The 12,947-nt window shown below is 42.4% G+C and overlaps 1 protein-coding gene across 2 annotated transcripts in view; it reads left to right on the top strand.

Annotated features, from left to right (window-relative positions):
• The first annotated feature begins 12,902 nt into the window (after positions 1 to 12,902).
• The window catches only part of LRIT1 (leucine-rich repeat, immunoglobulin-like and transmembrane domains 1), an 11,511-nt gene continuing 11,466 nt past the window's right edge, over positions 12,903 to 12,947 (top strand). The window contains exon 1 of one of the 2 annotated variants that reach the window (XM_010001138.1): positions 12,903 to 12,940. In XM_010001138.1, the coding sequence (XP_009999440.1) occupies positions 12,903 to 12,940 (38 nt within the window). The remainder of the gene's footprint in view (positions 12,941 to 12,947) is intronic. The other variant, XM_010001139.1, reaches the window with a different exon arrangement.

Raw genomic sequence — 12,947 nt, forward strand, 5'->3', positions numbered from 1 at the left:
TGCCCTGCAGGGTTCAAGCCTTCCTACAGCATGCAGAATAACAGCTCTTTCAGGAATTACAGTTCAGAGAGCAGAACCCAGTTGCCAAATGCAACTCTGCTTTCAAGAGGGGCTATAGTTGCATTAAGAGGGTTTGCACACCAGCTCTCCTCCAGTTTACTGTTAGTCTTCTAGAAAAGCAACAGGACTCTCTCTGCACCATACCTAAATGTGTCTATGCTACTGACCACATATGTAAATGAACTCCTAGGCTGTGTATGACAAAAGCACCTCAGTTTTCCTTTCCCTGTGATATTGCATATCTTGCTTGTCTTAGTAGTCTTCTACCAGTAAGCATTACTTAAGCCTGAATTCTGCATAGCTTTTCTTGACTTTAGCATAAAGATCTGTGTTTACATTGATAGGGATTCATCACATGGAATTTTTTCCATGTAAAAACCGAATGTGCCAATTCTCTAGTCTAAGATAGGCTTTATATACTGGTACCGAATGTAATGGCAGCTCCCAAGCATCACCTGTCTTGGCACAGGACAAATTGTGCTCTGGAGACAGGCCTCTTCTCTAGAGAGTGCAGAGATTACTTCAGATTGATGCTCAACTTTAAGGTGGCTATATTAAGGAGCAGTCCAATAATTTTTACCAGAATATAAAAGATATGGAGCTTTCCACTTCTTTTAAAGCTTAAGGTTAACTACTGTCATTGCTTCTTTCATGTCACTTCTTTTCATGTCACTTCTTTCTGCTCCTGAAGGCTCCTATGGAAACCTGACCCAATATGCATTGTTTACAATAGATGTATCAAGACCTCTTGTGCTATTCAAGTGCACTTTTAAGTACACATTAGGGCCAATCTACAGAACTATTTATAAACCACACCTGTGAATTAAACAGGGCTTTCCCCGACATTTCCATAAAATATGTATTACTGATGGTGCTTTTTTTTTAAAGCTAGCCTAATTGATTTAGCTTCTTTTATTCAATCCATTGAGTTTTATTTAATAAGGAATTTCTTCAAGTTGAGTTGCTTTTTATAGTAGAGTAGAATGAGACTTGTAAAAAACTACATTATGTTATCCCACAAAACGAAATTAATAATGATGAAGGCAAAGCCTTTGGTTGTGCTTTTGTTGTAATCTTGAATGCAGGAGTCTTGTTGAAATACTGTTTTGTAGCTAGCTAATGAAGCAGGAGAGGAGTTCTCATAATGTGCTGTTTCAAAATGGTAGTTCCAGGCTGTCTTGTTCAGCTTTCAGTTACTTTAGTCCTGGTAATTTTTGCTGTTTACAGAAAAATACCCCAATCAGTTCCTGAACAGAATCTTTCGTAGGCAGAATCTCACCATAAAGTGGAAGCATTGATTAAGAAATGGTTTTTGAGACAGACATCACACACAGAAAACTTCCTAGCTTAGTGAGGTTCACAGATTACTACCCACTGCTCATTTTCCATGTGGGTGGAGAGGAAGCAGCAAATAGTAGTTCATGAACTATCAAGAGAGACTTCAGGGTATTGTGACGATTAGTGAGAGAGACTGGGGTGCAGGTTATTTTTTCTTCCCTCCTTCTAGTTGAAAGCAGTGACATTGCAAGGAACAGGATGATCCAATCTATCAATACATGGCTCCATGGCAGGTGTCACTGGCACAATTTTTGTTTTTTTGATAATGGGATGGCCTACCCAGCACCAGGAATATTGGCATCAAACAGGAGATGCCTTTCTCAAAAGGGCAAGAGGGTCTTTGTCCAAGAGATTGTGGGGCTGATTGACAGACTAGATGCGAAGGGAGAGATATCAAGATTGTCTGTGGCAAGCAGCAGGGTTGGAAGGATGGGGTTATAGTAAGGGCCTTCAACCTGTTGCCCTGAAGCATGCTGTGGACACTGCAGCACAGGCAAAGTCTTACAGAGATGAGCCAGGGGCTCCTGAGGTAATAGGAGATAGCAGGGTTGCATCCATTAAATGCCTTAGGGGAATAAAGGAGTGTTCTTCTAAGAAGGTGACATGGCTGGCAGGCCAGCTGAAGTGCCTGTACACCAATGCACACAGTGTGGGCAACAAACAGGAGGAGCTGGAAGCTACCGTGCTACAGGAAAGTTATGACATAGTGGCAATTACAGAAACTTGGTGGGATGAAGAAAGGGTGAAGGTGTTGCCCTCTATCTAAATAAATGGATAGAGTGTGAGGAGTTGTCCCTAAAGAATAGTCTTGAGCAGGTTTAAAACTTATGGATAGGAATTAGGGATTGGGACAACAAAGGGAGTCTTGTGGCTGGAGTCTGTTACAGGCCACCTGATCAAGTGGAGCCTATCGATGAAGGCTTACTGCAGCTCAAGGAGACATCGCAATCACAGGCTCTCATCCTGCTGGGAGATTTCAACCAGTCTGACACCTGCTGGAAAAGTAACAAGGCAAGCTGTATGCAATCCAGGAGACTCCTGGAGTGCCTCGATGATAACTTCTTAAGACAAGAAATTGACAGCCTTACCTGAGGGGATAGGTTATTGAACCTAATGGTTACAAATGCAAGTAAACGCATCAGGGTTGTCAAAGTTGAAGGCAGCCTGGGCTGCAGTTAACATGCACTAGTGCAGTTCACTGTCCTAAGGGGTATGAGGCAGATGTAAAGCATAGTCAGGACTCTAAATTTTAGGAAAGCAAAATTCCACCTCTTCAAGGAATTAGTAAGTAGGATCCCATGAAAAATGGCCCTTGGGGACAAGGGAGCAGAACGGAGCTGGCAGATTTTTAAGGATGCTTTCCATAAAGCCCAAGAGATCTCAATCCCTAGGTGTAAGAAATCGGGCAAGGAAGGCAAGAGACCAGCATGGCTGACTCGAGACCTGCTGGTCAAACTGAAAGGCAAGATGGAACTACACAGGTGGTGGAAGTGGGAACAGGTATCATGGAAAGAGTATAGGGATGTTGACCGGTTGTGTAGGGATGAGGTCAGGAAGGCCAAGGTGCAGCTGGAGCTGAACTTGGCAAGTGAAGTAAAGAAAAACAAGAAGGGCTTCTATAGGTATGTAAACCAGAAAAGGAAGGTTAAAGAACAGTGATGAACTAGTAACAACAGATGAGGAGAAGGCTGTGATTCCCAACAACTTTTTTTGCCTTAGTCTTCATTGGTAACCCCTCTCCTCATGGCTCTCATGTAGATGGTCCACAGGACAGAGACCAGGGAGACGAAGTCCCTCCCATAATAAGCAAAGACAAGGTTGGTGACCATCTGAGGGACCTGAACATCCATGGGACCTGATGAGATGCATCCCAGAGTCCTGAAGGAATCGTTTGATGTAGTTGCCAAGCCACTCTCCATGATACTTAAAAAGTCATGGCAGTCAGGTAAGACCCTGGTGACTGGAAGAAAGGAAACATTGTGCCCATTTTTAAAAAGGGTAAAAAGGAGAACCCTGGGAACTACTGACCTGTCAAACTCACATCTGTGCCTGGGAAGATCATGGAACAGATCCTCCTAGAAGACATGTTAAGACACACAAAGGACAGGGAGGTGATTCTGGACATCCAGCATGGCTTTACTAGAGGCAAATCCTGCCTGACCAACCTAGTGGCTTTCTACAGTGGAGTGACTGCATCAGTGGACAAGGGAAGACCTATGGATGTCATCTATCTGGACTTCTGCAAGGCCTTTGACATGGTCCCCCACAGCATCCTTCTCTCTAAGTTGAAGAGATATGGGTTTGATGGATGGATTGTTCAGTAGATAAGGAATTGGCTGGATGATTGCATCCAGAGGGTAGTGGTCAATGGCTTTATGTCCAAATGGGAAATGGTGACAAGTGGTGTCCCTCAGGGTTCCATACTGGGACCAGTGTTGTTTAATATCTTGATTAATGATATTGACAGTGGCATTGAGAGCACCCTCAGCAAATTGGCTGATGACACCAAGCTGGATGCTGTGGTCGATATGCCAGAGGGATGGGATGCTATCCTGTACCTGGACAAGCTGGAGAATTCGGCTCAGGTGACCCTCATGAGGTTCAACAAGGCCAAGTACAAGGTCCTGCACCTGGGCTGTGGCAAGCAGGGATATGAACAGAGGCTGGGGGAAGACATGCTAGACAGCAGCCCTGTGGAAAAAGACCTGGGGGATACTAGTGGGTTAAAAGCTGGACATGAGCCACCAATGTGCAATTGCAGCCCAGAGGGCCAACTACATCCTAGGCTGCATCAAGAGAAGTGTGGCCAGCAGATTGAGAGACATGACTGCCCCTGTCCTCTGCCCTGGTGAGACCTCAACTGGAGTATTGCATCCAGCTCTGGAGCCCTCAACAGAAGAAGGATGTGGACCTGTTGGAGCATGTCCAGAGGAAAATGATCCAAGGTTCTGGAGCACCTCTCTTATGAAGATAGGCTGAGGGAGTTGGGGTTGTTCACCCTGAGGAAGAGAAGAGGAAGACTCCAGGGGGACCTTATAGCAGCCTTCCAGTACCTGAAAGGTGTCTATAAGAAGGCTGGGGAAGATCTGTTCACTAGGGCATGTACAATAGGACAAGGGGTAATGTTTTCAACCTAGAGAAAGGTAGATTTAAGTTGGACATTAGGAAAAAGTTCTTTCATATGAGGGTGGTGGATCATTTGAACAGGTTGCCTAGAGAGGTGGTGGGAGCCCCATCCCTGGAGACTTTCAGGGTCAGGCTTGATGGGGATCTGAGCAGTCTATTCTAGTGTGAGATGTCCCTGTTTATTATAAGGGGGTTGGACTAGATGAACTTTAGGGGTCTCTTCCAACCTAAGACATTCTATGAATCTATTATGCTATTAATATACATTTCTTGCAGGCTGCAGCACAAATGCTATCTCCTTCTGTTGCCCTTGGAACATCAGCCTTCCCCATGTTTCTTCTGGGCTGAACCATAGAATCATAGAATCACTTAGGTTGAAAAAGAGTTTTTAGATCATCTAGTCAAACCATTACTCTGCCAAATCCAGCACCAAGCCACATTCCCAAGCACCACATCTAGACAACTTCTAAACACATCCAGGGATGGTGACTCAACCACCTCCCTGCGCAGCCTGTTCCAATGTCAGACAACCCTTTCAGTCTAGTCTAATGTCTAGTCTAACTTGCCCTGGTACAGCTTGAGGCTGTTTCCTCTTGTTCTCTCACCAGTTGCTTGTTAGAAGAGACCAGTGCCTGCCTCTTTACAACATCCTTCCAGGTAGTTGTAGAGGGCAATGAGGTCTCCCCTCAGCCTCCTTTTCTTCAGACTAGGAACTCCCATTGAATGGAACTGTAGGTCTGCTTTTGCCCTAGCAAAGCTCCTCTGAAGTAAATTGAGATTCTCTGAAGGTGGGTCTGCGTTGATTTAATATTAGTGTCTGCAGTCAGACAGGACAAGGAAGTCAAGCTCCTGATCATCGTAGGCTTCACTTACCTTCCCAGATTTTTTACTCACTCCTACCTTGGTACAGATAGGTCATCAAAATTAGGCCAGTTAGATATCTTCAAGGGTTGAACAAATGAAGGATGGACTGTAAAGCAAATCAGAAGGACCAAAGTGTGGCACTTTTCCTTTTTGCCCTTCTGTGGGTCAGTAGGACAGTTGAGGTGATGAGAGGTTACCTGAGCAATGCCCTGGTTTTCTGCTATTACCTCCCCAAACTCCCCCTGTCTTCTTTCACAAATAATAATATTTGAAAAAAGATGCATAAAATGAAGCATTTAACCTGAAATAATTAGAATAAAAATAAGAATTATTAGACAGGCAGCATAATTCTACTGTGATCCCACCACATGCATATACATACATTGCATGATTGAAGGTAAAGACTGAGAGGTGCATATTACTCTGAGAAAAACACGTTAAAGAAATAGAATACATCAGGGCAAAAGCTTACCCCTCTCCCCTTTCTTCCTACCTTTCCTCCCTTTTTCTGTTTTCTTTTTCTTTTTTTAATTTTTGTTTTTCTTGGTTACTGTGTGTAAGACTTGACATGCAGCTTCCAGGAGGTTTGCTAGAACTGCCTCAAAGGCGTGTACTTGGTCTGCAAAATCTTGAGGCTGCAGGCAGGTAAGTCAGAATAGGAAAGCTGGTGATTATCAGACTGGAAAGAGGGCAGAGAGTTGCTATGTAAAACATTATGCTCTGCCTGTACTCAGGAACCAGATAAATTGTGCCGGAAGTGTAATTCTTCTTGCACACCTTAGGAAGCAAAATAGAATAAGTACTGTTTCCTAAGCAGAGGTGACTCTGCAGGGCTTAGACTAATACTATTAAGGTCCAAATCAGAAAAGGTTGTTGCTGTCAGCAATATTTCTGCATGACGCTCTCTCTAAGGGGGGTCAACTAAGGATGCTAAGCCTGAAGTTGGCTGATTTTCTTAAACTGTAGGAGCATTACTGGATTTTAGGGAATGGGTGTCATGGACACCAAGCACTTTAAATTTGTGTCAGTCCTGACAAGACCTGCCTAGGTGTATAAGCCCAAAGGGAGAAGGGAGGGAGAGATGAGGTGGATTGTTGTACACCTCCATATTCTGCTAGACTTTGCCCCACTGAGCACTGCTGGTTGCAATGTGGCCTTGTGAACTACTTCCTCTGCATAGGCAGAAATACATTAAATGCTGCCTTTATAAGGGAGGTGTATGCATTTATCTCCCCCCTGGTTAAAGGTCTGTACGCCTGCTGTTCTGCACTGGCCACTAAGGTGAATGTATGCACAGAAGAAATACTCCTGGTAGACTTTTAATGCTCAGTGCCAAAAACTGTTTGGGTTTCTTTTATTTCTTCAGCAAGCCTAGAGATCTATTAATGACTTCAGCACTATAGGTCTCGGGGAGCTGCCTTCAACAGCATTAAGTGAAAGATCCAATTTAGAATGACGTAATGTATTAACAGGCTCTTTACTTGCATCAGGAGGAAGGATTTTCCACTTTACAAGATATGTTCTGCAAGAAGCTTCTTGGAGATGCAGTTGCCTAATGAAATTGATTTAGTGTCTGGCCTGTGTTGCCGGCTAATAAAACCCTTCAGACGATATGGTGGTAATAAGGTATTTTATGGCTTTGATTTATGGTAAAATACACAGCTTTATTTGCTTTATGGCATCTTTTTCTAGCTATATGGGAAAAAGAAGTAAAAAGTGATCACGTTAAGAACAAGTGACTGAGTGGAGCATGCTGAGTGTGTCACTCAAGGTTTGCTTTTTTTGCTCATGAGTAGAATCTGCTGATACAACATTTCTGAGTTCAAAAAGTCTGTGTGAGAAAAAATAGAAACTATAAGGTCAGATAATTAACTTCATCTTACCAAAAATGAACAAAAACATTTTCTCTAAATTATATCCCACTTAGGAAATACAGGAAAGATTCCCATGTGCTGGACTTTGCTGACAGTGAACTTTGACCCCATTTGCTTTGCATTTGCTTACACCAAAAATATAAACAGGAGATCTGACTTTTCTCCAAGAATGCAAACAAATGCTGACTTTTCTGCTGAGTGACACTTGCTAGCTGCTTTTTAAATTATTGTTGGGGGTTTTGTTGTTTGTTTGTTTGTTTTCCCCTAGCTGATATGCTTAGCTTGATGCAGAGAAAAACTCTTTACTTCCTAAGTAAGCAGCAAGGAACACTATTTTTATGATTTAGAGTAAGAATTGTGAAGGGCCTAATTCCCACCAGTTTCATTATGGAATAGAATTGGCTGTCATGAGAAAAAATATTGTCTTCTGCAGTGGTACCTTTGACACTTGCAAAAGGTAATATTGAATTTAAAAAGACTCATAAATATCACCTGCACCTACAGGGAAATTACCTAATGAGTGTTCATTTTAAGTTAAGTGGTATAATGTGTGAGTAATGTGTTCAGCACTTGACATGAGATAATACACTTAAGCCTTGAAAATACCATGAAGATCTAGAAAGCTATTGCCCTGCAAACAAGTGCTTCAGGACAAACGAGGACTGTGTGTAAAAGTGAACGCATGGTCTGTTGAACACAGTAGTCAGATTTTGCTTCCAGTTTTATCTCTTCCATCTCCCTGAATTTTGAATAGCCATGGTTGGAAAGGACCTCTGAGATCACTGAGTCCAACCATTAAAAAAAATGCCCAAATTATGGAGGGAGCATGGATGTACCCAGAAGCAGCAGCATCTTTTAGCTGAAAGAGTGGAACACATTTGTACCTTGTGCACCAAGGCTTTCCTCCTCCTCCAGCTCCTTATGTCCAAAGCTACCTGAGCTGGTTTCCTCCCCTCTGGATGAACTTCTTGTTGAGTTTCCTGTATTGAGGCCAGTCCCATTCTTTTGGCATTGAGATCAAGCCTAGCATGGGTGAATCTGTGGCTTGACCCTTAGCTCATCATTTAATTGTGATGTATCAATGAAGATGATGATGATAATAGTAATAATAATGATGATGATAACAAAAAATAAGAGAATTGGGGTGGAAAACCTCTAATGTGTAAGGACTGATAGAAGAGAAGTGGGTTATTAGGTGACTGGTCCTTTTCCATCCCTTTTCCACGTGTGGCTGGGACACTTGCAGATATGCTCCAAAGTGAGAAACATGTTAATGTTACCATGTGTATTTATCTTCTTTTTTTAATCTCTCAGCCTACCACCAGGTCTTTCTCTTTCTTATTCAGAAGTGAGTCTGTCATGTTAACTAAATAGCAGCTTTCTTGCATCTGCTAAAGCATGCTTTATAGATTGCTTTTGTTTTTTATAAATTAACTTTACTTCTAATGAGCCTGCATTTGGTTACATCTTAGATGTTTCATTTGTGAGGCAAAATTAAGGTTCATGAAAGCAAATCTTACTATGCAGTTACTGGCTACTTTTATGAGTTTATTATTCCAGAGGTAAACCACTTTGTCAGACGCATTGAAAAAAATAGAGGCAAGAGATTAATTATGTTGAATTGCTTTTTCAAGTAGAATTTCAAGTGGAGAAAGAAATGTTTCAGTCAATGTTGCGGTATTGAGCTGAGGCAGAGTCTGGGCAGCAAAGCAAGTTGACCGATGAGTGCACTAAAAAACCGAATGAGCTTGGTCTTAGCTTGGAGATCATTAGGGAAACTGAGAAATCATTAAATCTAGAAATGGGACTTCATGGGAGCCGATGTCAGAACAGCTATGGATAGCTAATGAGCATCAAGTTCGCATCTCTTCAGAAATAAATAATGTGATGTTTGAATTTCTCTTTGAACAGCTAGAAATGTAGAATGTGAAGGTAGCACAGGGAAAAATAAACCTTTGGGCCATCCTTGAAGTAAGTCATTTTTACAGGCGTTAATTAATTATTGGAGTTACTTGTGAAACAAGCTTATGAGAAACTATGGCGCTGTAAAATGTCTGCTTAATAGTTAGCCCCAAACCACATCTAGATTACCTTGAAACTCAGAGTTCATTACCCAGAATTATTGAAAAATTGCCAGTGTAATTTCATTCTGCTGAAGAACACAGGATGAATTCTGCATGAAAACAGCTATAAACTAGAAAACCTGGTAAACAATCTTTGCTAGGAAAAATGCCTTATCGTGTTGCTGTAACATACACATAAACCTTCAGTTTGTAAGTAGGAATGCACTTCTAACTGGTAACTTCTGATTAAATATTTGAAAGGAAAAACAAAACCAACTTGTCGACAAAAAGGAGGAGTTTTGGAAAGAAGAGGTGGGAGGCAAATTCTGGAGCTACTTCAGCCAGTTTATCCCATAGGGAGATAGAATGTGCCCTCAATAAGTTTGCAGACGACACCAAGTTGAGAGGGAGTGTTGATCTGCCTGAGGGTAGGGAGCCTCTACAGAGAGACTTGGACAGACTAGACTGATGGGTAGAGGTCAACTGTATGAAGTTCAGTAAGTTCAAGTGCTGGGTCCTTTGCTTGGGTCGTGACAACCCCGTGAAATGCTACAGACTTGGGGAAGAGTGGCTGCAAAGCTGACCAGAAGAAAAGGACCTGGGAGTGTTGGTTGACAGCTGGCTGAATATGAACCAGCAGTGTGCCCAGGTGGCCAAGAAGGCCAATAGCATCCTGGCCTGCATTAGAAATAGTGGGCAAGCAGGGCCAGAGAGGTGATCATCCTTCTGTACTTGGCACTGGTGAGGCCACACCTCAAATACTGTGTCCAGTTTTGGGCACCTCAATACAAGAAAGACATTGAGATGCTTAGCGTGTCCAAAGAAGGGCAACAAATCTGGTGAAAGGCCTTTAGAATAAGTCTTATGGGGAGCAGCTGAGGGAGCTGGGGCTATTTAGTGTGAAGAAAAGGAGGCTGAGGGGAGACCTCATTGCCTTCTACAACTACCTGAAAGGATGTTGTAAAGAGGCAGGCACTTCTCACAAGCAACTGGTGATAGAACAAGAGGAAGTGGCCTCAAGCTGCACCAGGGCAGGTTTAGACTAGACATTAGGAAGAACTTTTTCACTGAAAGGGTTGTCTGACATTGGAACAAGCTGCGCAGGGAGGTGGTTGAGTCGCCATCCCTGGATGTGTTTAGAAGTTGTCTAGATGTGGTGCTTGGGAATGTGGCTTGGTGCTGGATTTGGTAGAGTAGGGTTAATGGTTTGACTAGATGATCTAAAAACTCTTTTCCAACCTAAGTGATTCTGTGTTTCTGTGACCCTCCTCACACAGGCGCATCATGAGACGGGACACTAGAGCAGGAGGCATTGGGAAGCAGTTGAGATGTGAGGGTAGTTACACTATGTAGCCTTCTGCATCTGGCTTAGCTTGAGGAACTGGGCTCCCTTAATTCCCTCTGTTGCTGACTGGAAAAGAGACTGTCTTCAGCAGCAGGTAATTCAGGTTGCCCATGTTATGCTTATTTTGGAACATCCTGTCCATCTTCACAACTACTGTGGACTAGTCTTTTGTTAGGTATCTGAGATAGCTGGAGAAACATGGAAGAGATTTGAGTTTTGAGGAATTATAACCATAACAGCTCTTCTCAGGTGGAAGTTTTGCATGTTGAATGGTCTGTGGTGGGTTTTTTTTGTTTGTTTGTTGTTTTTAAAAAGATTTTTTTCTAACCTCTATAATGTCATTTGGTCTAGATTGTGCATATTTCTTCCCTGGCTTTGTGGCAGTTCATATGATTTGATTCTTCTATGCATCTCTGCAGAAGGGCAGCTGTAGGCTGCCTAGGCTTTTGAAAAGGTGCAAGCTTTAGATCTCTCCTATGGAAAATCTGAATGTAGGTGGTTATCTACCAGAGGTGGACAGAAGAGCCATGACGTCTTCAAACAGAAGAGTCTGTGATGGATGCTTTTTGTGATCAATATCACTATAATTTGTATCCAAGAAAATCTAATTTTTAGAGAAAACTTTCTAGCTGTAATTTCTTTCCTCTTCTCTGACCTTTGGTAAACAAAAGGGAAGCTGGGAAGTCACTGGTGCTGAAAGGCCAGGTGGTTTCTGCCTCAATCCACCACATTTGATCCCATACTCCCACTTCTTTGTGTGAAGCAGATGGCAGAGTTCCTATTCAGTTAATAAGATCCAGGATTTTGGTAGACTTGCTCATGTTTTATGCTGGAGTGAAGCATTTGGGACTCTTCCCTTTAATATTGCTGGGCACTGAGGCTTTCCTGAGCTCCAGAACTGGAAAAGAAATGTTTTCCTTAAGCATCTCTGAAGGAGTAGTGTCTAGCTAGTGCTTTATCAGTAGCTGTTAAACTCCATTCAGTTAGTCCTCATTTCTGTCAACTTTTTAACTTGTGTTTTCTGTTTTGCATCTTACACAGAGGTCAATTTTTCTGCTGTAGCATTAATGTAGTATGGTTGGGAAGTGGGTGAAGAGCAATATGATCAGGTTAAAAGTAATTATGTATTAGTTTCTCCAAAGCTTTTTACTTTTAAGGGAATGTTGCACATTTGTACTGTGAATGTTTTATATACTTTCACAGTCAATAGAAAATAATAATCTTTATAAACAAGAGGTGTCCTTGCTAGCATTAATAGAATTCTGCTCCTGTCTCAAGTAGCAACTTCTTAAGCTTTGTATTTGTGTATATTTAAGCTTTACTTTTTCACATACATTGTATTGTTTGGATTCAGAGGAAGACTGCTAAAAACAGTAGTGGCCTACATCACCTTTGCAATTATAGCTGCTTTTTCTAATAGGTGGTAAAACAATTGTCTTCAACGGGAGAGGACAATAAAAAATATTGACACTTGATCCTGGGCTGTCCTTAAAACAGAGCTGAGCTTTCCTTAGCATTTTTGGAGCTGTCTCACAGCCCTGCATCAGGTGGTGCTCCCCAAAAAGGTCCTTCATCTGGGCTTTGCTTTTTCAGTAAGTCAGAGCATAGCGCTCAATCCTGCAGGCATGTGCTAGTGCAGATATAAACTGTAATATATGCATATTTACTGGGTTAATAATTGTTGTTTACTATCAGGCATGTTGCCAAGAGGTCCATAATTGATTGATCAAACTAGAAGTTTTTAAAGGAAAAGAAAGCCTTTTAATAGTATTGCTGTATATTTTTGGTATTCTTATAAAGGAGACTTATGCTCCACTAGCACAGGAAAGTGTTTATAGGTATTCCCTGTGAGGAAGTAAATTATTGCTAATTCCTGGTCAGATAACAGTTATCTTGCCTGTGATGCAGGTCCCCAAAAAGCATGTTTTCCTTTTTCTTGCACAAGAGGCACAAATTGCCCAGGAAAGGTGTTTTGAAGGGGCTTCCTGAGGGAAGAAATGCTGTCAGTACGGTTCCAGGAAGCAATAAGCACCTTCATGAAAATAACTCAAGTCCCCATCCTTAATCCCTGCCTATCCTTTTTTATCTGATGGACTCAGTGAGGACTGGAAGATCACAGTGCGGCTGAAAACGAAAGGGAGTTAACAAGATGTGACCAGTCAATGGATCAACAATAGGCGAAGCCCTCCTCATTGCTTGGTGCCCAGGCGCGCTCCCCATGCGTGGGTAGCCATGTGGGTGGCGGTGGGCTTGCTGTGCTGCCTGGTGCTCGGGGGG

The sequence above is a fragment of the Chaetura pelagica genome, unplaced genomic scaffold, assembly GCF_000747805.2.
Source record: "Chaetura pelagica isolate M959 unplaced genomic scaffold, ChaPel_1.0 scaffold346, whole genome shotgun sequence".
In the NCBI taxonomy this organism is placed as follows: domain Eukaryota; kingdom Metazoa; phylum Chordata; class Aves; order Apodiformes; family Apodidae; genus Chaetura; species Chaetura pelagica.